The sequence below is a fragment of the Sphaerodactylus townsendi genome, linkage group LG13, assembly GCF_021028975.2.
Source record: "Sphaerodactylus townsendi isolate TG3544 linkage group LG13, MPM_Stown_v2.3, whole genome shotgun sequence".
NCBI classification, from domain to species: domain Eukaryota; kingdom Metazoa; phylum Chordata; class Lepidosauria; order Squamata; family Sphaerodactylidae; genus Sphaerodactylus; species Sphaerodactylus townsendi.
Window position 1 is genome coordinate 9,138,531 of NC_059437.1, and position 25,831 is coordinate 9,164,361.

Below are 25,831 nucleotides of genomic sequence, written 5' to 3' on the forward strand. Positions count from 1 at the left end.
AGCCAGAAACTGGACTATACTCTAGAACAGGGTTCTGCAACCTGCGGCTCTCCAGATGTTCATGGACTACAATTCCCATCAGCCCCTGCCAGCATGGCCAATTGGGATTTGTAGTCCATGAACATCTGGTTGCAGAACCCTGCTCTAGACAATCACATTCTGCTCTTCTTCTGATCCCCCACAGAATACGAACGGCTTGTTGGTATTGCCATTTGCCGAGCAAAGGAGCCGTGTGCTGCAAACCTGACGCTATGATTGAGTTTCCTTCACGACCACCAAGTTCACATCAAGAAGAGAGGGCACCACGACAGTCTTAAAGAAACATTTATTAGAGGGTTGCAGGATTTGTGTGAAATATAAAGTCCCTTATAAAACACTCAAGTTAGCAGCTCTCCAGCACTCCCTTTGCCACCTTGTGCTGCAGTCCTGAACAAGGGCAACACTCTTGACTGCAGTTAATGCTATCGTAAGAAGTTCTGATCTAAAAAAATTTCATATGCAGACTTGGGAGGGAATTTACAGTTACAAAAACATTGACAATTGGTCCAAATCAGGGTGTAATTACGGATGCCTGTAGGTAAAGTGTTCAACCGGTTTTAAGATACTAAACAAAATAACATAAAAGCTGTAAAGAGCAACTGTACCAGGATATAACTAAGTATCACCAGAAAGAGAGAGAGGAAGAGGAAGAAAGAGGTTGTAAGATAAGATAAAGGTTCCAAATATACATACAAGTTCAATACAGTAATTGCACAAAATGAAAAAAAAGCCATGTTAGCTGCTGATGATTTACCAAGATTAGAATTTACATGCTTCACACAGGAAGTTCAAATAAACCTTAGACGTCTTGGTGTGTTTTTTTTCCTACCAGGAGCTGGGAGTGCAGAACTATTTGCCAAGCTATTCAAGAAATGTGCAAACCACAGATTAATAAAGTCAGTTTCATACGTCAGCTGATGATTAGGCTACAGTCCTATGCAGGAATTGGGCAACAGTATATATAGGGGTGTTATCTGCTTTAACCCCCTCCCCCCCAAAAGAAAACAAACCCTCTGAAACAGATGCTCCTTGGACAAGTGGATTATCACTTTAAATGTTGTGCAAATTTCCACTCCAGATTAACATCAGGAAAAGTGAGCAACATCAGGGGCCCAAAGAAAAATAATAAAACAAAAAATCATGGTGACTTTGGAGTGTGCTTATATTTTCTCTCTTTTCTTAAATCTAAGTAACACACACACAAAAAGCATAAGGCTTTTGATTATCACTGCACTTGTTTAATTCTGAAGTTTTAAATGTAAAGCTTGGACTTCTTGGTGAAGATGCGAGATCGTCACTTTCCAGCCTGTATCTTTTCACTGCTGGCAGATCTTGGTTTCCACAACAAATGCATTTTCAAAATGCCGGATTGAGTGGCATTTTTCAACAGAGCGTTTCTGCAGACCTGATAAGGGGGAAAAAAAGGGAAGAGAGATCAGGAAAGCTGAAAACACAACACAGAGATGGCCCTCTGTTCTCTCCCCACCACCTTCCCTGCTGTGATATCTGCATGTAGATATATTTACACCCCACCACCGCAACCACAGTTCTTTAATGGGATCTTTAATGTAATTTAGAACAGTTCTATGAGGAAGCAGAGACGTGCGGATACACCCTTTGTTCCTGTACTCCAGTGCCACCTTTCACAGCTCTTATAACAGGGATGAGTATAATACTAAGGTTCCCTTGCCAAGATGCTGTGGAAGAGAACAGATGCAACATTATTCCAGAGTCTGGCACTCTGTGCTTATGTTCTCTCTTCCCTTTAGGCTCTCTCTTCCCTTTGTTTAAAGCAGCTAGCCATGTTGGTCGGCAGATAAAAAGGGCTAGATTCGAGTCTTCTTGCTGGTCTTTAAGGCGCTACTGGACTCAAATCTAGATCTCCTACTTCGTGTGGCTGGAGTTTCACAAACTTACCAATAAGAGCTTGCGCTGAAGCTGCTGTTCAAAAAGTAAGAACGGGCAGAGCATGAAAGAACAGAAACCATTCAACGCTGCACCAAACCGCACGTTGGTATTATACCTGAACCATCCCTACAGATCAACTGTATCCTGAATTGCCTTCATATATTTCCTTTTCCTACTCTGCCGTCTTGTGGAACAAGCCTTCCTTGGGAAAGAAACAGCAGCAGTCTCAATCACAGCCCTATAACATCGCACAGAGTCATGCAGGAAGTCCAGTATTCCACTAGGACAGACCTGAGCATTATACGACCCGGGGGCCACATCCGGCCCGCCGGATGACCCTGACTGGCCCCCCTGCCTTGCTGGGGAGCGAGGCGCCTTTGAAAGTCTTTCAAAAGCGCCTCGCCCCCCCCCCCCCCTCTGCCTTTTGGCCCGGCCCTCCACAATATTTTCTGTTTCTTATGCGGCCCCATGGAAAAAATAATTGCCCACCCCTGCACTAGGACATCAGAAACAAACTCTGACTTGAAGGACTCAAAGTGCTGCCTTTCCACCTGGGAAGCTGAAGACATCCTGTTTTTCTCTTGTTTGTAAAGCCAGGATTTCAACATCCTCAGTTTCCCAGTAACACACAAAGACAGAAAAGCAAATTAGCCCAAATTTTTCAACGCCCATTTTTATAATGAAATAAACATAAAAGTAACCTATCCAGTTAAGATGATGGATTGTCAACTTTGAAGTCAACTTTTCCTATAGATGGCTTCTGCCCATGCAAGTTCCATGATCTCCAGCACAGTATTTTGGGGGGTTATCTAAGGGATCCCCCATCCTTCCATTTTCACCAGCAGAAAAGCGGGCTGGATTCAACCCAATGTTCTTTTCGGGACTTTCTTTACGACGGCTACTGTGACGGATCAGGCTTTTATATGGTTAATTTTAAAAGGTGCAGTTCAGCCAGAGCAGGAGCACCATAGTGTTAACCAGAAATCAACCTGATTGGCTGGCTGAGATGCAGTAGCCAGGAGCCACAGAGAGGATGTGGTGGCTGATATAAAAGCAGGAAAAGCCTGTCGTAAAGACGGAGGGGAGATTTTGAACAGATCAGAAAGGTCTGGAAAGCAGCTTGTGTGACACACAAATCGTGTCAGTCCTCAGATTCAATCAGGGAGGATTGTGTCTAAAGGCAGCAAGAGCCACAGAGACAAAGGGAGAATGGCTAGGGGGGCTGTATTCTCAAAGACTGAGAGGAAAGGGCCTTGTTTTCACTAGAGGCTAAGAGGCCTAGTGTAGGTGGAAAACGAGAAACTGAACTCACAGGGACACTCCTAAGACCACACAGAGGAGACCACACCTAGATACCTGTGCCACAGAGCCCATGAGGGTGTGTTTAGCTGAACTGGCAGAGTTAAGAGTGGGTTTAGTGAAACCCCAGAACTTAATCTGTCCCAAGCCAGTGTGAGTCCCCTTTGGAGTGAAGAGTTTTAGGAGAGTGTCCAGGACCATGCTGAAAAAGTTTACCCTAAACAGAAACACCTGTGCATGTATGAAACTGCATGTGAAGTACTCTGGAACCTGAAACAGCCATAATTAAGTGAAGGTATATCTTGTAACTGAAATAGCTATTTAAGAAATTGCATTTGCTCTGAAACTACTAAGAAAATATCTGCCAAAGAAACAAGAAACGCTTAAGTACCTCTCTGTAACAACCTGAGAAGAAATCCTTGTAAAATAAAATCTAGTTTTGTTTTATCTTCCAAAAGCCTCTCTAAGTTCCATTTTAACCTCAGATTTTGGTGGTAGCTTATATATTAGTTTCCTGACAGGATTTTTGACAGAAAAGGCCCCATGTGTGTTCGGAAGTGGGGAGTGCCAGCCCTAGGCCAACAAATAGCTATCGAACATTCATTCCCGCAACACCCTTCCCTTCCTGTTGATCCTCTGTCCCTCTTTAGGGAGTGGGAGCTGTTGCAGCTACATTCCAGTTTTAGCTGCTGAGTTCTACAGGTGAGGTGGTGAAGCCCACCTGACATTCTGATGTACTCACCCATGGTCCTATCTCTGCGCTGAAGTCTGAAAGTTTCCTTCCCTGCACAGAGCTGATAAATGAAAATGCCCAGATCGGACACATTATCAATCTCTTCTGTCACAACCATTTCTTCACGAATGAGATAGGTTTGAGGCAGATAGGAACCAGTCTAAGAACAGAAAAGGGGGAAAGGAGAACAGGACACAATTAACGTTTGAAAACTGAAATATTCTGAAACTTGATTGCCCAATTTGGAACACCTGCAAATCACCATTCAAGTAAAGTAGAAACTGGAGAAAAATATACAGCTATTAGAGAGATGGACACCAACTCCCTACTTAACTAGCACAGTTCACAATAATCTTTCTATGTAGAATACTCGTGCGTAGCCTGGCACTTCTGAGAAAAACAGGAAGTGGCATCACACCTCTCGAGTAAACACCAGACATTCTATGATAAACTATAAAGTTCCCAGCTTTTCCTGGAGAAAGTTGATATTACTTCTGTGTTTTCCCTGTTAGAGACTTCATGACATCACCCATTTTTAAAAGATTTTCTCCCATTGTCATTGAATGCAAAGAAGTCAGAGCTCGGTCAAGGCTAGGTCACATTTTAGAAGCAACAGCCTTTACAGATTACACTCTTGGACACCACAATGACAGGCAGACCCAGTTCAGCATCAACGGAAACAGCCTTTTTGTTTCGGCCACATGAGCTTTCTGAAGATGCTCTTTGCCTTTTTTTACCCTGGTTGAAGCCAACAGGCTATTGGGTTTTGACATATCAGCTCAGACAGTTTAATGAAGTCAGCGGAGGCCATCTAAGGCTGTGGTGACGAACCTATGGCACTCCCGATGTTCATGGACTACTATTCCCATCAGCCCCTGCTAGCATGGCCAATTGGGAATTGTAGTCCATGAACATCTGGAGTGCCATAGGTTCACCACCACTGATCGAAGGGAAGGGAGGTGGTAAGCAGGCACGCTGCCTCATTTGCTAGGTTAGTTTAACTGTACGTCAAACTGTATGCCTTGTAAACACACAGCAAGTTATCATGAACAAACAAATGAAAATGGCACAAGGTGCTTTTCAAATTTGGGGATCTGACATCCCATAACCCCGGAAGTGATTATTCAGAAGGCAGATTTCCGAAGCTCTGCTGTGAACAGCTATTAGGGTTCTGCAGTGGCAGAACATCGGCCGGGATTTCTCTTCAAGTCATTATAAGAATCCAGGTCAGACGACATGCGTGCTGATGAGCTTCTTGGTGCCATTTCACTCCCACGCATTAATAGCATGCAACTTTTTCATGTGCTATTTAAGCAAGTGAAGTAGACGGTTAATTTAGGAGATGCCCTTCTGGACTGCTCTCCGTATTATATATGAGAATTTGTAACAGGACCACCTACTGAAACATGCATGTTTAAGATGACTGTCCTAGAATACTGTTAATAAAATATCCCGCAGAGGCCTTTTTATGTGGCTTTAGATTCAGTTTGTATTTTTTCTTCTCCCTGAAGAATTCCATGCAAATCAAGAAGCTTGGTACCTTACCAAGCTAGCCTGTTCAAAGAAAGGGGCTGTGTAGAAGAGAGTCAATTAGCGTAGTTAACAGCAGGTGAACTCTAATCTGGAGAACTGAGTTTGATTCCCCTGCCTGTCACCTGAGCAGCAGGCTCTAATTCACAGAACCAGGTTTGTTCCCCCATTCCTCCACATGAAGCTTGCTGGGTGACCTCGGGCAAGTCACAGTTCTCTCTGAACTCTCTCAGCCCCACCTGCCTCACAAGGTGTCTGTTGTGGGGAGAGGAAGAGAAGGATTTTGTAAGCGGCTCTGAGACTCCTTACAGGAGGGGAACATGGGGTATAAATCCAAACTCTTCTTCTACCTATGCCCTTCTGGATTCCAAGCCTATTTTGCGTATCAATAAAACAACTGTGATAAAGCACTGGCTGAGCAAACTGGTGAGTCCCTGAGTGCTCATAAAAACATAACAGGATGAACCAAAAACCAGCTTCCACCAGTTGAATAGAGGCTTCACAGCAGCAATGGAAACAAACCGTTCTGCCCTCCTTTCTCCAGAGTTAATTTGAGAGATACAGTAATACATACCGCCAATTTTGCAAAGAGGTCTATCAGGTTCCGTGGTGGCATCACAATGGAGGTGTTCAGAGGAATTACATAGCAGTTACCCAGCTGCAGGTCAAGGTAGGCTGTCAAAAGCTGTTAGGAAAAAACCCACACAAGAATAGGTCAGTTGCGTGTAGATTCTGAACACGTATTTCATTTCCACTACCTTTATGTGCTTTATGAATGCTTACTGAAATCGTCAACATTTCATGAAGAGAGCAATAAAGCAGCGTGGGGTGGGGGGGAGTATTGCAAGTGAAGAAGACAAGACGTTTTCAAGCATAGCAATTCCATTCACGCTATGTAACAGAAAGTGATAACACTTGAGATCTACCCTGAAGATATAAATTTTGCAAACAAAGATGACTCAGGACAGTTTTTGAGAAGAACAGATAAGACGATGGGCACGTTCTTGCACAAACATTATTTTAAAAGATAGGGTGGCCTTTGAGAAAGGCAATACAGGTAGATACTAATGGGGAGAGACATCTACAGTTACCACCCATTTTGGCAGTTTCCACATGCACTCTGTGTAAAAAAAAAATCTACAAAACACAACCCGGAACAGTGGCAGACACCAGTGCAGACTACGTTTATTCACAACAGCAGAACATTCTTTGACAGCAGCACTCTGACTGGCAACTCCATGATTAGAGCATGCCTATGATCTGTAGATGAACAGCCTGCGTTCTTTCCAATGGGGCTTGTGAGACAACCCTAATCAAAGTCAAAGGCTGAGCAGTCATGTTTAGCAGGCTGATTTCGAGGGCAGCTACTGGGCCACACGCATGTATGGGCAGTCTTGAGATCACATTTCCAAGCCAGTCTTATTATAGCCCTGGAAAGAAATGCTTCAGCACTGGTTTCTTCTTGTGGCTCTTTAAATAGGGAAACTGGACTGAAAAGCACGTCCCAACACATATCGCTATAGCAAGGATCAACAGATCCCAGGCACAGAGCACTGTCAGGAGCAATCTGCTCTTGAGGATCCCAACAAGTGCCAGCCTTATTTAGGTGCGAAATCATTTTTTGTTATAATGACAACCACGGTTACCCCACATTTGTTTACAATCTACAGTGTTTATGGGGTTTTTTCTAAGGACAAGAAACTGAAAAGTTTAGGATTAAGTTTTGTGATAGCAATAGTTAGAAAGTACACTTATTAAAATATAAAACTCCTGAAGGTTGTAAAATAAGTCTGGCTCCTAAATTTCCAAGATGGCTCATAAGGCTAAAGAAAATCCAGGGTATGCTCTGTAAAGTCAAGAATCCCTCCAATATTTGGCAAGCAGAGAGCATTCAAAGCAGCCAAGGAACCCTCTAACATCATGCACATTTAACTGTTCAGGCAGGAAGGCTGGCACGCACCTTTGCACTTCCATGCCCAACTGTAAACAATGCCCAAGATATTCAAGTCATTCTTAGATAGTGACTCCAGATAGCCAGCAGCCCTGTGGAAGGTCCACAAGGGTGGTTTAACTTCTTCAAAACTCAATTCTACTCCAAGATGCAGCACACAGTTGTTTAAATATGCAAGAACCTCTCGCTTTGGGAAGCCAGAGGATCTAGGGATGGGAACCTACAACAACGGTCCATGTGAACATTGCTGCCTGAAAGATGTATTCTCCCAGTCAAGTTCTTACAGTGTTAGACCGCAGAAAGCACAGGCCTTTCTAAAACTTACCCTGTCAAAATCATGAACGATAGCAGCAGGGTCGCTGTCAGAGAATTTTGGAACTGGAACATCGATGATCGCTATGTTATCATCCTCCCGGATATCAGCAACTTCGGCAATGGGCAGGAAGTACGGTTCTGCAGCATTATCTGGATTGTCCTCTCCTACGTAACATATTTGTCCATGGAACACTTTATGCTAAAATGAAGAACAGTTATCTTAGGACACCCTTTAAGTAAAGCGACACACATAGCTCACGACAGGACCGTGGTGTTCAACATGTGCTTCATGTGTTTCTCTCATTAAAAAGGGTGAGGGGGAAACAGGAGCAATGGAAACAGTAGAGGAAACCTGCACCCTGACAGGGCACAGACGGGGCAGCCTGGGAAGTTAAAATGGGCCAGGAGCAAAGCCAGCATAGTGATCAATGGAGAGAAGAAGAAGAGTTTGGATTTATACACCCCCCTCCTCTCCTGCAAGGAGACTCAAAAGGGCTTACAATCTCCTTCTCCCCAACAAATACCCTGTGAGGTGGGTGAACCTGAGACAAGCTCCAAAGAGTTGTGACTATTATTATTATTATTATTGTAGATTTCACAGCTGCCAGATCTTTAGGCCTAGGAAGTTGTAATGTATTGGCGTAGTATTCGAGATCCCAGCAGGGCTGTCTTCTGAATTTGACAGATGTTAATTTTGTCAATTCGAAGATGTTTCAAGTGCTGCCCTAGTGTTATTGGGATGGCGCCCAGCGTGCCGATTACCACTGGGATGACCTCAGCTGGTTTGTGCCATAGACACATTTTTATTATTATTATTATTATTATTATTATTATTATTATTATTATTATTATTATTATTATTATTATTATTATTAAAACTTGATAGACCACTCAACCCCCCAAGGGCTCTGAGCGGTGTACAAGGCCATCTCGGCAATAAAACAACAATAGACATAAATATAAAATAAAAAACCCATACATTTCTATAGCAGCGTAAAAACAGATCCAATGACTAACCCAATGTCATCCAGCTGGTGTGTGTTGGATTGCACTGCTCAGGTGGCAGAGCGGGGAATCAAACCTGGTTCTCCAGATTAGAGTGCACCTGCGCTTAACCACTACGCCACTGCTGCTCCAATGGAGTGCTATAGGGCAGCACTGCAGAGACTACTCTGCTCAGATGTGGCCAGGATGGCAGCTGACCTGCTGCTTCTTCCTGCACCAGTTGAAGCAGAATGAAGCTGCCAGCACCACAAGGCCACATGGCTCCACTTTCTCCTGGGCAGAGGTCCGTCAGAAACTCTTCCAGTGAGTAAAGTGCCTCCTCTTGCTACTTCTGGCATGTGCCACTTGAATCCACTGAACATAACTGTCTATGCAATAAGCCATGAGAGCGAGATTGTTTTGAAGATCTGTTTTGTTATTTGCTAGTCAGTTTCATGATTCCTCACTGACATGCCTTTGAAGAGTCGTGGGCTTGGGACACAGTTCATTGCTTATGCTCGTCTGCCAATTCAATTACATCTATACTTGTATTCTGTGGAATGCTTTGCTTTGAACTGTTTATGTTTATATCGCCAACCTTTCCTTGACCAAAAAGGAAAAAAAAAGTAATTCTGTTACCCTTGGCATGAAGTACTTGTAGATGCAGGCTCCACCAACCACCACTCCTGCTAAGATGAATGCAACACCCAGAAGGGTCAACAGGCATCTTCCAGAAGAACTTTCATGGCTGTGAGTGGCAACTTCTGGATCCTTTGGAAAGGAGAAATAAAAACAAGTTCATTGCTTTTGCAGAGATATTTCTTTAAGTAATTACATAGGACCTTGAATAAGAAGTGAGAGTCACCTTTAAAGGTGAAAGACAATTTGCCGGACAAAATGCACGCCAGAAAGACTTTGAAACAAGGACCAGGACATTTTAATGTCAATATGCATGGCACGTGTTTCAAAACCTTTAAACAATGTAATTGTCTAAATAGCTCCCATTAACCTATCTGAATTACAGCAAGAGGAAATATTTGTCTTTAAAATGTCAAAACTATGTATTACTAGTCTAGTAAAATGCTGTAATTCAGATTAGTTAATGGGAGCTATGTATCCATTCATTTCATTTCATTTGATTTATACCCCGCCCTCCCCCACAGGGCTCAGGGCGGCGAACAAGTAAATAACATGAAAAACCAATCAAATATCAAACCACAAATATCAAACCAACAACTATCAAAACAGCATCAATAAACATAAATCTCAAACATCAAATATTTAAAAAACCAGACGCCTTCTGGTGATTTAGAGCTTGCTGCTCATGTGGAAGAGGGGGGAATCAAACCTGGTTCTCCAGATTAGAGTCCTGCACTCTTAACTGCTACAGCCCCTGGCTTTCATCTTCTATAAATATCCATCTCTATATTGAATGTTTTATTTCATAATATATAATGAACACACTTTTTCAAAACAGACTTTAACATTTACTAAAAATCTTTATTAAAACAAATCACGTAGCAGTTTCTTAAACCTGGTTATTGATAAGTCACATAAAATCTGAAGAAATCTAGTAAGATGCTTTATTAACCTTAATATCTCTAACATTTCAGGGGAGGGAGATGGAAAGCGGTTTTAATCGCCATCTGTTTTAATCTATTAGTCTGGGCGCTTAATGTTGTATTTACATTGGCTTTAAATGTTATTATAGTGTTGTTGTATTTTAAAGTTAATCATTCATTAGTTTTATGCTGTGACCTGCCCTGTGGGAAAGGGCAGGATACAAATCAAATCAATCAATCAATCAATATTGTGATTATGTGCTACTCATCTTCAATTGTTCCACCGGGCGTTTGGAGGGGCCGGCCGCTGATGTGCGCCCTCCTTCTCCCCCCTTTTACATTCTGGGCCCTTAATTTTATGGGGCCCTCAGCTCTCTGGGTTTGTTTTTTCCAGGGTGGGTTTATTACATTTTATGGAGTTTTACTCTGGACGCCGCTGTAATTTTGTTTCATTCGCTGTTTTAACTGGGTTTTAATGTGATTGTTTGGTATTATGATGTTCACCACCCAGAGTCCTTCGGGGGAGGGGCGGTATAAAAAATTGATTATAAATAAATAAAGGAAATAATTTCTTTCATTTTCTCAAGCTTGTGCTTTGGCAGCTCGTTTCCCCTTCTCTTTCAGAACAAAGATACCACATTTGAGAGTTCCTCTGCCATTTCCTGGATAGTCTTTGTTCTAGAACGCTCCATTTGGGTCCTAGTGCCCTGGGAACAGAACTAAGTAGGAACCAGGACCCAAACGGAACATTATAGAACAAAGATGGTCCAGGAAATGGTGGATGAATTCTCAAATCTGGTGTCAGATTTATCCTGAAAAAGGTAAAGTAAGGCAAATGTTATTTAACTGCAAGAACTGCGACAATCTTTTAGTGAGTATTCATGTGCCAGGTGCTGTACAGAATACATAATGTCAAACATACATAATGTCAAACGTATTAAATACGCCTTTTTAAGGGTATTTTAAAGGGATTTAATGATCCCATTTATCATTGTTGGAGCCTATATGATGCATAAACTATTCATTGGTATCTAGTCTTTGCTCCTTCTGTTTGCTTGTAATTATGATAGAATTTTATGTTGTACACCGCCCAGAGCCCCCTGGGGATAGGGCAGTATAGAAAACTAAATAATAAATAAAATAAATAAATTGAGGTAAATGAAAGAAAAGCCCATAGCACATTACAACGTACTGCTATAGAGTTCACATATCTGGATGCTTTCACACACACACACACCCTCCCAAGTGTTACTGCCATCCACCCTCCAAGAAGTCCAGGATACCCATTTCATCCCAGCTCTTTGAGAAAGCCTAGTAAGACATGGGATGCAAAGGCTAGATTCTCAAGACTGATTGTAGCTGCGGAGTCCCTGGCTCCTTATTTGATACCCTTCCATGAAGAATCGATTATATTTTGTGCCTGATCTCATCAGTCAAATTCTCTAACTTCCTCATAATTTTACACAGGTAAAACAACTTAACAGTTTTACATATCAGCCCATTTGTTCAAAGGAACACAATATAGTTTTTACAAGATGATGCATTAAGAGTTTGCTTAGGCTTCACACTGAACTGAGTTGAGAAATTTGTGACAACTACCATTGCTTAATAGTTGTTCACACTGACAGCCAAATCCAAAGAGGGGAGGCAGCAAAACAGCAGCCAGGGATGGCGCCACCTCCAAAGAAGCAATCAGCAGCACAGGTGCCAGGAGATGGGGAATATTCTTTTCTCTCCCAGGGAACTCCATAGTCTGGAATGACGTATGCCACCCTTTTTGGCGGCATAAATCTGCACTGCGAAATGGGCGCATTCCTAGGCTGAAACTCCTCTGGGAGCCTACCAAAGTTGGCTCTGCTCCTGGAAATACCCCCCTCCATGCCAGCACAGCCTCCTCTGGCACAGGAGCGCTGGCTGACAGGTGATCTTCTGGATTGAGGTGCCGCAAAGCTGTGCAATACTCTGCTGCCAAGGTAAGTCAGTGTCTGCATCAGTGTTTGTGCCTATTTGCGCATTGCTTGTGGCAATGGAGCAGAAGTTACGCTGCTTCCGATGCAGATTTGCTCCCCCTCCTTTGGATGGCACAGTAAACCAGTTTTTAAAAACATGAATTTCATTTATTTATTATTTTCATTTATACCCCGCTCTATACCAAAGTCCCATGGCAGCCGACATAATGGGGTTAAAAGCCCTGTTAAAACACACAATTTTGTCCACCCAACTTGTGAATGTCAGGGACAATAAAACCAGCCACAGGGAGCTAAAAATGCGTTTCCCTGCTCTCATCCCCAAGATCAGAAGAACAACCTCAGGACCTTGAGAACAAAAACTGTTGCAAAGGAAATGTTTCAGTTACAGAATCTGAACAAACATTGCTCGTTTAATCATCCAGAGTTCTCTAGGCCCTCAAAAATGCTGTTCAAGCAACTATATGTGCCAATAAAAAGTATAAGGATTGTTGGTAGAAGTTCAAGGACAAAAGGAAGATCCTGACCACCTAAATAAAAGTACATTTTTAAGTAAACAGGCAGGATTCAGGCATTTTCAAAATTCAGGTAATGTCCCAATACAACTTTGCAGTCAAGCACTGGCACGTAAAACGCAAGAAAGTCTCTCTTGCCGGTTTGTCCAGGCTCCGTGAAATGCTAGCACCTAGAAATCTAAAACCCTTTCTCTGCTACCTGGCGTGGCTGTATGCAGCCTGCATAGATGATCATAAGTCATACTGCAAGTAACTGGAGCTCTGAAACTGATGTAAAGCAAAGACAGAGCAGATGCCAAAAAGCTAAGAACAAGCAAGACCAACGCAGCGTTCTGGCAGAATTCAGAGATTGTCTGCAGCAACTAGAACTTCCTGCGTGCCAAACTAATGCCTGAATTCTGTGATTGAGAACAAGCAGCTGAATCCAGACAAAGGGGGCGAAGATCCAGGGGCAAAGCTGGTTGGCAAGACTGAGACTTGGCAGAGTTGGTGCTCTACCTACCCTAGCTGACGGAATCAGACCCTTGCGAGTGCTCTGGGATCCACCCTAGTGTTGGGCAAGCAGGTAGGTTCAGTTCTTTCAAGGATATCTTGTTGGCTGGACTCAGCTACCTTACCTACACTGACCCATACTGGAGTCACCTGCCCTTGGCAAGGATGCTCTGACTGCTGGCTTGCTTTTGTTTGTCGTTTGGGTTGGCAAGGGTAATTCTATACACCCTTGTTTTAATTCTTATTATATGCTTGGTGTCCTGTTTCCTGGAAGCCGCCTGAAGCCTTTGTGGGAAAAGGCTACATAAAACTAATCCTAATAGTTATTTTCACCCTGGTCATGCACCATTATGGCCAACACTGAATTCAGCAAAACACTGTGCATACAGAAAGATGCCATTTGTCTGGACCACTCAAACTAAAGTCTGCCTTATGTGTGCTTATGAATTTTCAGGCACGGACTGAGATGAACGTCCAAAGCTGATTACACAACAATTTTGATTTCCTGCGTGGAATATGCTTGTGGTTATATCAGTTTCACACATTATGTGCGTGCGGTTATATCAATTTCATCCAGTGTTTTTTTTTTAAGTTTCTGAGAAAACTTGTATTCATTTGCATCTTATCTTTTCTGCACAGCGTGGAACTTAAAGAAAAAAACTGGAAACCAAACACGCACCAGACGACTATTCTTTGAAGATCTCAGGGTTCTGAGTTTGGCATGGCCAGGTTACCCTCTTAAGAAAGTAAGATACTCATCTTACTTTCAGGAGGCTTTTATCTCACTCCCCAGGCGAGAAGAAAAGAATTCAAGCAAGCGTTGAACGTGGCCAAGCTAAATGGGACACTAGGAGACCTACGAATTAATTCACAGAACGTTTTAAATTGTTTAATAGCAAACACTTAATACCACAATTTAGATCTGCCCACCCCCATCCCACCTGCTGGTCCTCAATAACCCCCAGAAATGCTATATATGTGTCCCTCAACAAGGCGAATGGTAGCTCCAGAGCAGTAAGGATGACAACATCACACAGGGGAAGCAACTCTCCCACCTTCTACATACCAATAAAAATTCTTGGGAGGTCCATCTAGTTTGGCCCCTGTCCTTTGAACTAGCTAATATTGCACAAAAATCTAAGTGTTAAATTGTACCTCTAAATATTAGCTTGTATGTCTACAGCTGATAAAAACTGCATGCTTTAGCATTTTTTTTCCTGAAAGCATCCAAACTAGCACTCAGCTGGATACTTTTTTATTTGCAATCCATGCGAGAGTCTATGTAGTGCCTGGCACTGACTGAGCCATATATTAACTGGAAGTCACAACCCCAAGCAACTATTTGTATTTTCAAGCAACTGCCTACAGCATTTCATTACGGAATTAATAAGCGCATGTCTGAACATATCCAGCTGCCTTACTCTGAGTCAGACCAGCATTGCCGTATCACATCACAAAGCTAAGAATTAAAATTTTAAGCCTGATGCTGTACAATTAAAATATCAGCACAGCTGGAACATTCTGGAACTCAGCCTCTTCACTCAGGTCTTCCCTGCCACCCATAAGCACATTTTCAGAGCCTGACAGGGGTGTATGTGTGTTACTCTACAACGGAAGGATGCAGCATTCAGCCCTGCTTTAGATGAGACTACAACAGAGTGGGGGCACAGGTCTGTCCCCGTTGCAGGTTGCCTGGCTCTGAGCGACAGTAGACGTCAGCAAGCAAAGATCTCTCTCAAACCCTTTACCCAGTGAGGCCAAAGTCAGTCCTGGGAACATGCAAAATTTACAACGGATTCTCTATTTTGAATCCATATATGCATATTTAGAGAAAAAGGTCTGCTCACAACAGCTGCTTTGCAGAAAACCAAAGCAAAATACCATGCTCTAAACAACGTTCTCGCGTTCAGAATCTCAAGAGAATGAATTGTGAAGTATGGGGGAGGGGGTGCAGAGCATTTGCTGCAAGAGGTTTAAAGGCGTTTGAAGCAATAGTTCATGCACGTTTCAGTTCAATACAGATCAACTTTGAGATAAACATGGACTACAGAGAGACTAAGAAACCAAAACAGAACACCTCTAAAGCAATACATAGCAACCTTTCCCATCTGATATCTAAAATAAATTTATATGCACCGCTCTACCTATTCTCCAGCTGCCAAACTGGAAATGAGAGGAAATTATCCAGTACGAAACTCCTGTTACACAAGTTGGCACCTGATTTTATCTTTCCATTTTGCCAAGAGAAACCTCTCGCCCAAATGATCCATGGGTGTGTGTTTAGAGCTTGTTCCCATTCAAATGTGTGAGGAGCATGGCCTAAGAAAAGCACAATCCCCAATTAAGAACACAGTTTATTAGGACCAACCATCTGATGCACAACAAATGAGAGTTTTTGAACTTTCCAGAACTCTTTGACAGACCAGATATTAAAGGGGAGGGAAAGTGTGGGGAGGGAAGGCAGAAGGACATGCTATTAAGTCCTCTCCAAGTCTGCATCTATATCATTCAGGCACTGCTGCGCATCCAGAGACCCACTGACTTTGGAATCTGGTCCACAGAAGCCATGAGAATGCCTTTCTATCAAGGCTGCGTCACTGACACCCCACCCTCCTTCTACACACCTATTCAGAGGTTTGCTCTGTATTCAGTGGGGCTTGTTCTCCGAAAAGTTACCCATAAAAGTGTAGGCTGTGTTTGACATGAGGCTATTAAGAGGCTATTAAAAGCTAACTTTTGCATTTTGTACTTGCTTCATTTGATTCTAAAATGTGTAAGCCCATGAGCCCTTGCGGAAATTTTATATGTATATTTGTGTAACTACACTGAATAGACAATATTAATTTCAGTTATTTAAAAAGAAAAGATTATTCAAGAGCATCAGCCTTATGTTTTCAATTGTACCTTGATAACCCAACTATGCTTGAACATATGCATGAAGGGAAAGGTGGTGGAAGGAAAACGAGGATGACTTTTCCCATGTATTTCCGGGCAACAAAGCAGTATTCACTTTCTGTAAGAGGAATGAGTCAGGGAGCTTTTAGGGCAGCAACATCCCCTCCCTCAAAAAAAATTTGGGCTCCTAGACCTAGGCTGTCCGGTCAGCAGCCTAGAAGCCCAAAAGAAAAGTAAAAAAAGCCCTCAAGCAGCTTCAAACGGACAGATTTTAGGGAAGTAAACAGTTTTTCTTCCTTCATTCCTTCTCCACATTGCAGCAATTCACATATCTTGTCAATGACCCAACAACACAAGCCTTTATTGGCATACATTGTCAATGACCCTCAAACTCTCAGTATGGAAAGCCCCCAAGTCACTTTTCTATATTTATTTATTTATTAAACTTATATCACCATGAAATGGTGATATTTATTTATTAAACATATCACCATGAAATGTGCCACCTCCCAGTGGCATAGTGCCCACAGGAAAGGGGGGGGGTGATGCCCCGGGCATAGCCATGGCAGGAGTGTGGGCCATGGAGGAGGCGTGCCATGGTGTTCTGGAGTGGGCGCTGCTGCAGCAAGTTTGCAGGGCGCGTGTGTCCTGGGTGCAGCTTCCCCTCGCTCTGCCTCTGCCACCGCCTGAAAGAGGGGCAGAAGAAAAAATAATACTTGGAACAAGTTTCTGTTCCAAGAAAACAGAACATATTCTCCTTGAATGCCCGTATTATGATGAGATCTGTAGGATGTTTCTTCCCTATAACCAGGCAAACTCCTCTTTGGCAAAGAAAGAAAAGATCAAAATACTGCTATCAGATACAAATAAACACCTCATGTATTCTGTTGCCAAGTTTGCTTGGATCTCTCACGAAGGTTCGACAGAGCTCTACTGGTTGTGGCAGCTAATGTCCCCTTATTATTATATTACATGGATACTGTCTCTATTATTGTGTGCTCATATTCTGCATTTTCTTATGCTTTTTATCTTTTTTATTATTTGTTTTAATCTGTATTTTTGTAAATTTAACCCTTTTGTATCTTGCTGGGCAATAACTATAAATAAATAAATTGAATACTTGGAACAAAACAATTTAACCCAAGTCAAGTTACATTCCCACTGGCACCACCCAGTTCCTTTCCAGCCTGGTACCCCAAATTTGCACCAGTCTGCAAAGTATATCCTAGTATGCTCGACATGGATCAGTGCATGGGCTAGTGCCTGGTCTTTTTAACTCTCAAACTCCAGTTCCAGCAGCAGTGCCTCTCCAGTGTGGTGTAGTGGTTAAGAGCAGGGGGGTTCTAATCTGGAGAACTGGACTTGATTCCCTACTCCTCCACCTGAGTGGCAGAGGCTTATCTGGTGAACCAGATGTGTTTCCGCACTCCTACATTCCTGCTGAGTGACTTTGGGCTAGTCACAGTTCTTCGGGACTCACTCAGTCCCACCTACCTCTGTGTCTGCTGTGGGGAGAGAAAGGGAAAGGAGCTTTTTAAGGTTCATTTCATTGTTACGGATAGGATGGTTGGGCAAAATGGTTCAGAGTAACACCATCCATGTCCAAACGCTCAGGTTTTGGAATTTATATGGTTAACACAAGTACTGTTCACTAACTACATATACTTCATATACTTCAAGTACTGTTCACTAACTACATATACTTCATTTGCGTAGAATAGCCACTCTGCTTTGGCTCAATATGACTTTGGCTTTACACCTATATCTTTTCTATCTTCATGAATGAATGTTCTGCTTTGGGGCTTTTAATGAAAATGTTTCAGGGTTTTGAGCCAACTCAGGTCCCTATATTAATTTTGTGCCTGCTCCCCCTTGGCAATGGCCACAGTCCAGAGCTGTGCCTGAGAAAAGCAGGAAAGGAGGGGCTTGCTAGCCAGGGATCCAGGAGTTTTGCAGCTTGGAAGCAGCCAGACAGGCAGAGGTGGCAGGCAGAAGTTCCTGCCCTTTGCAAGAGGTGCCCTTAGCTGGGGAGCCGGGGCCAGCCCAGATGCTTTCTTGCGAGATCACCTGCCTTCTCCTCGTGTGGTGGAAGGCTTCAAAGCAGTGGACTCTTTAAGTTGGGAAGACTGGATTTGTTTCCCCGCTCCTGCACATGAAGCCTGCTGGGTGAACTTGGGCCAGTCTCAGTTCTCTAAGCCCCCCTATGTCATAAGGTGTCTTTGTGGGGAGAGGAAGGGAAAGGAGGTTGTAAGCCACCTTGAGTCTCCTTACAGGAGAGAAAGGTGGGGTATAAATCCACATTCTTCCATGGGATGTGCACGGGCTCTGCAAAGTACATCCTCCTGTGCATAAGCGCACAGGCCGCTGCCTGGCCTTTTAACCCTCAAGCCCCAGCTCCAGCAGGAGCGCCTGCAGATGAGATGTGCACGGGCTGCAAGCCAAATCCCTCCTCCCACCTCTTTTACCCACATATTCTGCAACCTCGTTTGGAAAGCCGCACACCTGTCATGGCAAGCTACATGCATGCACCCATATAACTGGGAATGCGTATGGTAAGAATGCATGTATATTAAGAATGCATCCTCTCTCCACAGGGTGGTGTCATCTTTGCAGAAGAAAATGACAACCGCAGATGCGCCGTTTTGTTCTTTTAAGAGCGTGGATTTCAGCTTTTCTCGGAATAAACAATAGCCGCGGTTGTTATTTTCTTCTGCAAAGATGACACCACAACAGGACCAAGATGCAGGCAGCCTCCAAGGTCCCCATTCCCACGCCCAGCACCCCTTTCTGTCCCGTGGGACGAAGGAAACGTAATGCGAGGAGGAAGAGAGTGCCTCTGAGCATGGTAGGAGTTCCTTCCCTTCCACCCCACAGAGAGCCAGGTTTGCAGGGAACCTGGAGCGCTTTACTTTTTTAATTTACGACCAACAAAGGATCCTCCACAGAACCCAAAGTCTTCCTCCTTCTCCACGGAGCGAGATTTGTATTGACATCCCCGCCGCCATTTTGTGCACCGACTGGAGGTCTCGTCTCCCCCCCCCCCCCGCCCCATTCCATCTACAAAATGGCGGCGCGAGCCCAACGTCCGCCGATGGCGCAGTCAGCCAGCCACCCGCTCACCTTGTCGGCCACCAAGGCCTCGGCCGCCTCCTTCTTGGGCTCGTCCTTTTGGGCGAAGGGCGACTGGAAAGCGATCTTCACCATGGCGGCGCTCGGTCACGGGCGCGAGCCTCCCCTACTTATGCCGCCGCCGCTCCGGTTGCTGCGCAGCGGCCTCTACCTCGGGTGGGCGGGGCCTAGCGGGGAACGCGCAAAGGAGGGAGGAGCCTTCGCAGGCGCAACGGCCGTCCAGGTCGCGCTCTGCAGGGCAGTGGGAAATCTCTACCGCGCGTGCGCCGAAGCTCGCCCGCTTTCGGTTCCGTCCGAAGCCGGACTTCGGCTCGTGCCCCGGTGTTCCGCGCATGTGCGATGTGATGAACGGGAAGGGAGCGGATCGAAAGGGGAGCCGTAACGCGCACGCGCGAGCGTTCTTCAGCGGGGGCGGGTGACAATAGTGGCAATAGTCTTAGCAAATCTCTTCTGGGAGGTGAATGCAGGACCTCCGCTTAGGAACGATTAATGATACTCTTATTAATATGGGGTAGTAACTATTTAATGTACAAAACCTACAGTGTCCGCACCACTGCATATACATCGTTTTACAATGCACACAAAATGGCAGGTGAATTAAGCTACTGTGGTTCTCTGCAGGTGGGGGCCACCTATGAGGGTATGCCAAAGGCCACTGACTTGAATTCATGTGCAAAGCAAAATCTGAATTAGGGACTTCCTCCTACATATCATATATTACTATTATAGTATATTGCTGTATCACTATTGTTATCATTATCTGGGCTAGAATGCACATCAGGTATTGCTGGAACTATCGTTCCAAAGTGCATTAGCGATGTGGATGTCTTGATGGGAAGGGGTTATGAATCAAATAAATAAATAAATCGCATGAACAAACACTGGCAGGAGGACACTGCAAAAAATGCTCTTGTCAGCAGTCTGCCCTGATAATATTAATTGGACAGGTTTCCGCTGATATGACCAGTTTTTCTCCCATTCTGGCCAGTTGCCAAATAAGGTGTTCTTCATAGAACTGGGAGGGAACATGTCACAGGGGAGATTTTTTAATCTGCTCAAAGCCTTTGAAGGTGAATGAATTTGCCTTTGAGATCTTTGCAATAGGCATTTGTTCAGCAGAGGTTTTCTGTGCCTCAAAAGCAGCTTCTCTGAACATTACAGTCATTGGGGTGCTGTGTGGTTTCCGGGCTGTATGGCCGGGTTCTAGCAGCATACTCTCCTGACGTTTCGCCTGCATCTGTGGCTGGCACCTTCAGAGGATCTGATGGTAGGAATGGAAAGCAAGTGGAGTATATATACTGTGAGGTCAAAAGGTGAGGCCATCTGAATAGAGTAGCCTGGCATGTGAGTCACAGAGAAGTCTGTAGCATGGGAGTAACAATGAAGATAGCAAGAATAGGTGAATGGATCTGAATAGAAGTATCCTGGTCTTTGTTCCCTTTGAGTGCTATAGTCTATAGTTGTCCTGTGTTTGTGTGGAGCTGATCAATCACTGTCTTGATTCTAGAGTTTTTCTAGACCTTGCTATCGTCATTGTTACTCCCATGCTACAGACTTCTCTGTGACTCACATGCCAGGCTACTCTATTCAGATAGCCTCACCTTTTGACCTCACAGTGTATATACTCTACTTGCTTTCCATTCCTACCATCAGATCCTCTGAAGATGCCAGCCACAGATGCAGGCGAAACATCAGGAGAGAATGCTGCTAGAACACGGCCATACAGCCCGGAAACCACACAGCACCCCAGTGATTCCAGCCGTGAAAGTCTTCAACGATACATTACAGTCATTGGCTTCCTTTTTTGCTTCCCTCCTGATATGTTCTCACTAAAAGAGGGAAAGAATGCAACACCTTAACAAAAGCAGCCCATTTTGCCCCTACGTAGCAGGTAACTTCCTGGCTATGGCCAAGGAAGGGCAGGGCATAAACATAATTAAATAAATAAATAACTGCATAGTCACCTGGGCAAATTCACATTTTCTTTGTGTCTGCTCCCTACAGTCAACATGTGGAGCTGAAATAACACCAGGCCTGTTTTTATGAGACAGTTTTTTCTAAAATGCCCAGCAACAACAAGATCTGTATGATTAGCAAATCGCAACTTGATTTGGTGGTTATAAATGTCCATTCTGTCTCTGAGCCTCGGATTAGTTGGTTGCTGCGATAAAATTTGTCTGCATCTTTTTCCGTTTGTAAAGGGAGCTGCAAAATACATAGTCCAGTGATGGCGAACCTTTTCGAGACCGAGTGCCCGAATTGCAACCCAAAACCCACTTATTTATTGCAAAGTGCCAACACAGCAATTTAACCTGAATACTGAGGTTTTAGTTTAGACAAAACGGTTGGCTCCGAGGCGTGCATTACTCAGGAGTAAGGTTGGTGGTAGTCGGTGGCTTTGCTTTGAAGCAACCGTGCAACGCTTCGAACGGGTGAATCACGACCCTGGGAGGGTTTACTCAGAAACAAGCCTCATTGCCAGCAACCGAGCTTACTCCCAGATAAAAGATCGAGCTTTAGTTCTTCGCGTGAAAATCAGTGGGGTTTAACTTAGCTGCCAACAGGGAGTTACCACACTTAGCCCCAAGAAACTAGAGTCTTAGGTTTTAACTGTGTAATAATCGAGCCCAGCCTATACCAGATGTATTAGGGGAGGCGATTTCCCCCACATGACAAAACTCTGTTTAATGCGTGCCTACAGAGAGGAGCTTCTGGAGACAGGGAAAGGTTCGCCATCACTGCTCTAAACATTCAAGTGTCTACAAAGGGCTAGAGGGCAAAGCACATAAATCCCAGGTTAAGGACAGAGACAGCAAGCATGCACAGGAGTGTCTCTAGCCTTAGCACAATAATAGAAACCTTCGACCTGGGCAAAATGGTGTGGAGCTAAGAGTACCTGCAAGAGTTTTGAAGGAGGACATTGACATAGTAGGCATTACAGAAACATGGTGGAATGAGGAAAACCAGCAGGATTCGGTTATCCCAAGTTACAAGCTCTACAGGAAGGATAGGACAGGGCGTATTGGGGGTGGTGTTGTCCTCTACGTCAAAGAGAGCATAGTGTCACATAAAATAGACAATGCAAGGAGAGCTGTTTCCCTACAGAAGCACTGTGGATATCAATATCAGGTGTGAAGGATGGTCTAATATTAGGAATATATTATCGTCCCCCTGACCAAAGCACACAAGAGGATTCTGAGATGGAAAAAGAAATTAGAGAGGCCAACAAAAGCAAAAACGTGGTAATGGGTGATTTCAACTATCCCCACATAAACTGGAAAAATGCACGTTCAGGTCATAGTCAGGAGAGAGCATTCTTGGTTATGCTAAATGACTGTGGCATAGAGCAGATGGTTGTGGAACCAACCAGGGGAGAGGTGATCCTAGATCTAAATCTGATTCTAGGTGGGACCCAGGAACTGCTATGGGAAGTTGGTGTTGTTGAGCCGATAGGGAACAGTGACCACAACGCTGTCAGATTCAGTATCTCTGCATGCGAGCAAGTGACAAATACTAATGTAGTTACGTTCCCCTTCAGAAGGGTACATTTCTCAGGTTGTTCTAAAAGTACACACTAACCCTTTCCTTGTCTGTGTGGGGTTTGGGTGGGGGTTGTTTTCATGACAGGCGTAGAGGACAACTTTTTCTTATTAGATTTAGGGACACTGAAGTGCTTTACAGGGTTGATTATGAATATTATGACAAATTATGAATATAATTTATATGAGGGACTTGGAGATTCTGGAGTGCTGAATTTGCCAAATGTAGATGGTAAAAAAATTACACAAAAGGGAAGTGAGAACAGGAAGAGAAATGTTAATCTTTGAAGGAAAATTATGTAATAACACTAGTTTGCAAGCGGAAACGAAACAGAATTGTTTAACTGCAGAACAGGAAGATAATTAAGACACTTCTAAATTAAGTAGCGTTTTAAAAAACCAATCCCCCACAGGCTGAAGTTGGCTAATAATTTTGTGTTCTACTCAAAAGCTGAAACAAAACGTTTCACAAACACTGATACTCAGGGCAAAACTCCACGAAGAGCATTTAAACTTGCCCAAAAGATGCATAGCAAATGACAAACAGACTTTCATTTCACATCTAGGGCCCCTTCAAACATTACAAAATTCCTGCGAAAAGACAGTTCAATGCAGAAAGTAGCACAAAATCCACATGTAGAAGAAGAAGAAGAAGAAGAAGAGGAGGAGGAGGAGGAGGAGGATTTATATCCCCCCTTTCTCTCCTGTAGGAGACTCAAAGGGGCTGACAATCTCCTTGCCCTTCCCCCCCTCACAACAAACACCCTGTGAGGTAGGTGGGGCTGAGAGAGCTCAGAAGAACTGTGACTAGCCCAAGGTCACCCAGCTGGCGTGTGTGGGAGTGTACAGGCTAATCTGAATTCCCCAGATAAGCCTCCACAGCTCAGGCGGCAGAGTGGAGAATCAAACCCGGTTCCTCCAGATTAGATACACGAGCTCTTAACCTCCTATGCCACTGCTGCTCCATGTAAATGGTCCAGTCTTACATGGACCATGTAAATGGTCCAATCTTACAAACAGGTACATGGGACATTCTCTGAATGCATACATGAAAGAATTCCATAAGTTGTCAATGCCTTCTGTCCCATGTGTGCCCAAACGCAAAAAAAAAGTGTACATATAAGTGCTTCAGAAACCAGGAGCTATGTCAGTGTTCCTTGCTATAATCTACATTAAAGTGTTTTTAGTCAAGAATTATGTGGCAGCTGAAGGGACTCCAAATTTGCCTCAGGATAATCAGCTTGGTGGTAAACATTCTTTCTATTCACATGTCCCCAGTGAAATCTCTGGTATGCATCTCCAGGTGACTGATCTCAGGTGGTAAGGCTAGGGAAGATTTCTTTGCTGGAGATTTGGAAGAACTATTGCTAATCAAGGTTCTGGACTAGATAGATCAGTAGTCTGACTTTGACTGATTTGGATCCCGTTTGTTAATCCTAAACCACAACATTTATAAAATGCATTATATTCAATTAAAAAAAAATAAGAAACACCTTTCCATTAAAAAAAATTAAATCCATTAGAATAACTGGATCTGTTTGAAGAGCTGTGGGTGGCAAAACGGCAAAATGGAATTTTAAAATACTGCCCCCAGCCCAACAGAAACAAAATCTTAGTAAAATAAAAACATCCTTCCCCATATGGAGAATATTTAAGGAGCAGGCCTGAGCACGTCTAGTCAGAAGTGTTTCCCAATTGATTCAGTGGGGCTTACTTCAAGGAAAGTGTTCTCAAAGGAAGAACAGGTGAGGGAGAGAAAGGGCAGCTCTGAGAAGAAGTCTTCAGTTTAGGAATACTATGGAATTTCACAGCCCATGCTGTGACTTGAAAAATTTCTGTTTAGTCATTGCTTCTCTCTTGAGTAAAAGGAATACACAAATCTTAATTTCTGTGTCTTGTTCTGTTTTCTTGCACAAAATGTACTTTTCTCACCCAAGGTATTTTTTAAATCAGCATTTTTTAAATCAATAGTGTTGGCAACTCCATTCCTTATCCCACTAACACCTCTGTGAGCAGAATGGATTCACAGCATCCAATGCCTTGTCTGTGTTATGAATCCGTGGAATCCATATGCAGAGCTACTCCAGTTTAAGACCTTTCGTATGAATGAATGAACCTGTGTAGAAACCACCAGTTAGCCAGTGGAGATGGATTTGGATAAGTGGTGGGATTCAAATATTTTAACAACAGGTTCCGATGGTGGTGGGATTCAAATCATGACTGTTAAAAAGTATTACAAATATTTTTAATATCACTTTTTTATTTTAAATATTAAAATATGAATACTTAAAAATTGTAAGTATTAAAAAGTGAAAAAGAAAAATTTAACCACAGGTTCTACAGAACCTTTGGAACCCCCTGAATCCCACCTCTGATTTGGATCCAAGAGATCATTACTGGGATGGGCTCATTATGAAATCCAGGAGTCAAGGGCTTTCTTTCATCTTCCATTCTCCATCTGCAACATGGGAAAGCTTGCCAGTCAAATTTCAAATTCAAAAAAACCTTATTAGGCACCATCTAGATACATGGTGTAGCAAGTAGGATAAATAGAACAGTATAATTGAAAATATGTCAGGTACATACTTACATTGTTCAGTTGGGCTGGGGGAAGCACCCAGAGGAATGCTCCACAATTTGTATTAAAAATTGCCCACTGTTTCCAGCATCTTATAGTTCTGGTTGGTCAGGAGATATTTCATTTTAGCGTTGAGAGAGTATTCTTGATCAAATAGCCTCTCCTTGAGGCAATGAAGGATTTCACTTGGGGAAAGCATGTAAAGCTGATCCCAAGAAAAGCCCAGGGAGAGGATCTTTGATTCAACGTGGGCCCACTAGGCAGACAGCTGGAGTTCGGAAGGGGCACAATGAATAAGACTATTTGAGTAGTGGAAGAAGCATAGCTGGACCCAAAATTTGAGGGTAATGCACCAGGCCCTCGTTTCTAGGAGATGTTGCCCTGCCTCTAAAAAG

The 25,831-nt window shown here is 43.5% G+C and overlaps 1 protein-coding gene across 1 annotated transcript; it reads right to left on the bottom strand.

Annotated features, from left to right (window-relative positions):
* Positions 1-306: 306 nt before the first annotated feature.
* ITM2A (integral membrane protein 2A) lies at positions 307-19,612 on the bottom strand. Its single transcript, XM_048514383.1, has 6 exons — positions 19,311-19,612; positions 9,399-9,530; positions 7,786-7,974; positions 6,084-6,194; positions 3,989-4,139; positions 307-1,444 (listed from the first exon to the last, which is right to left on the bottom strand). The coding sequence occupies exons 1-6, from the start codon at positions 19,392-19,394 to the stop codon at positions 1,356-1,358; spliced, it is 756 nt and encodes a 251-aa protein (XP_048370340.1). The 5' UTR covers positions 19,395-19,612; the 3' UTR covers positions 307-1,355.
* Between the last annotated feature and the right edge of the window lie 6,219 nt (positions 19,613-25,831).

Bases quoted from the DNA above. Each gene is read 5' to 3' on its own strand.
- ITM2A (XM_048514383.1), bottom strand. From the start codon at position 19,394: ATGGTGAAGATCGCTTTCCAGTCGCCCTTCGCCCAAAAGGACGAGCCC. The intron at 6,195-7,785 runs GTAAGTTTTAGA...TTTTCCTAACAG, and splicing joins TCGTTCATGATTTTGACAGG to CTTTTGACAGCCTACCTTGA. The intron at 1,445-3,988 runs GTGAGTACATCA...CCCCCTTATCAG, and splicing joins GCGCAGAGATAGGACCATGG to GTCTGCAGAAACGCTCTGTT.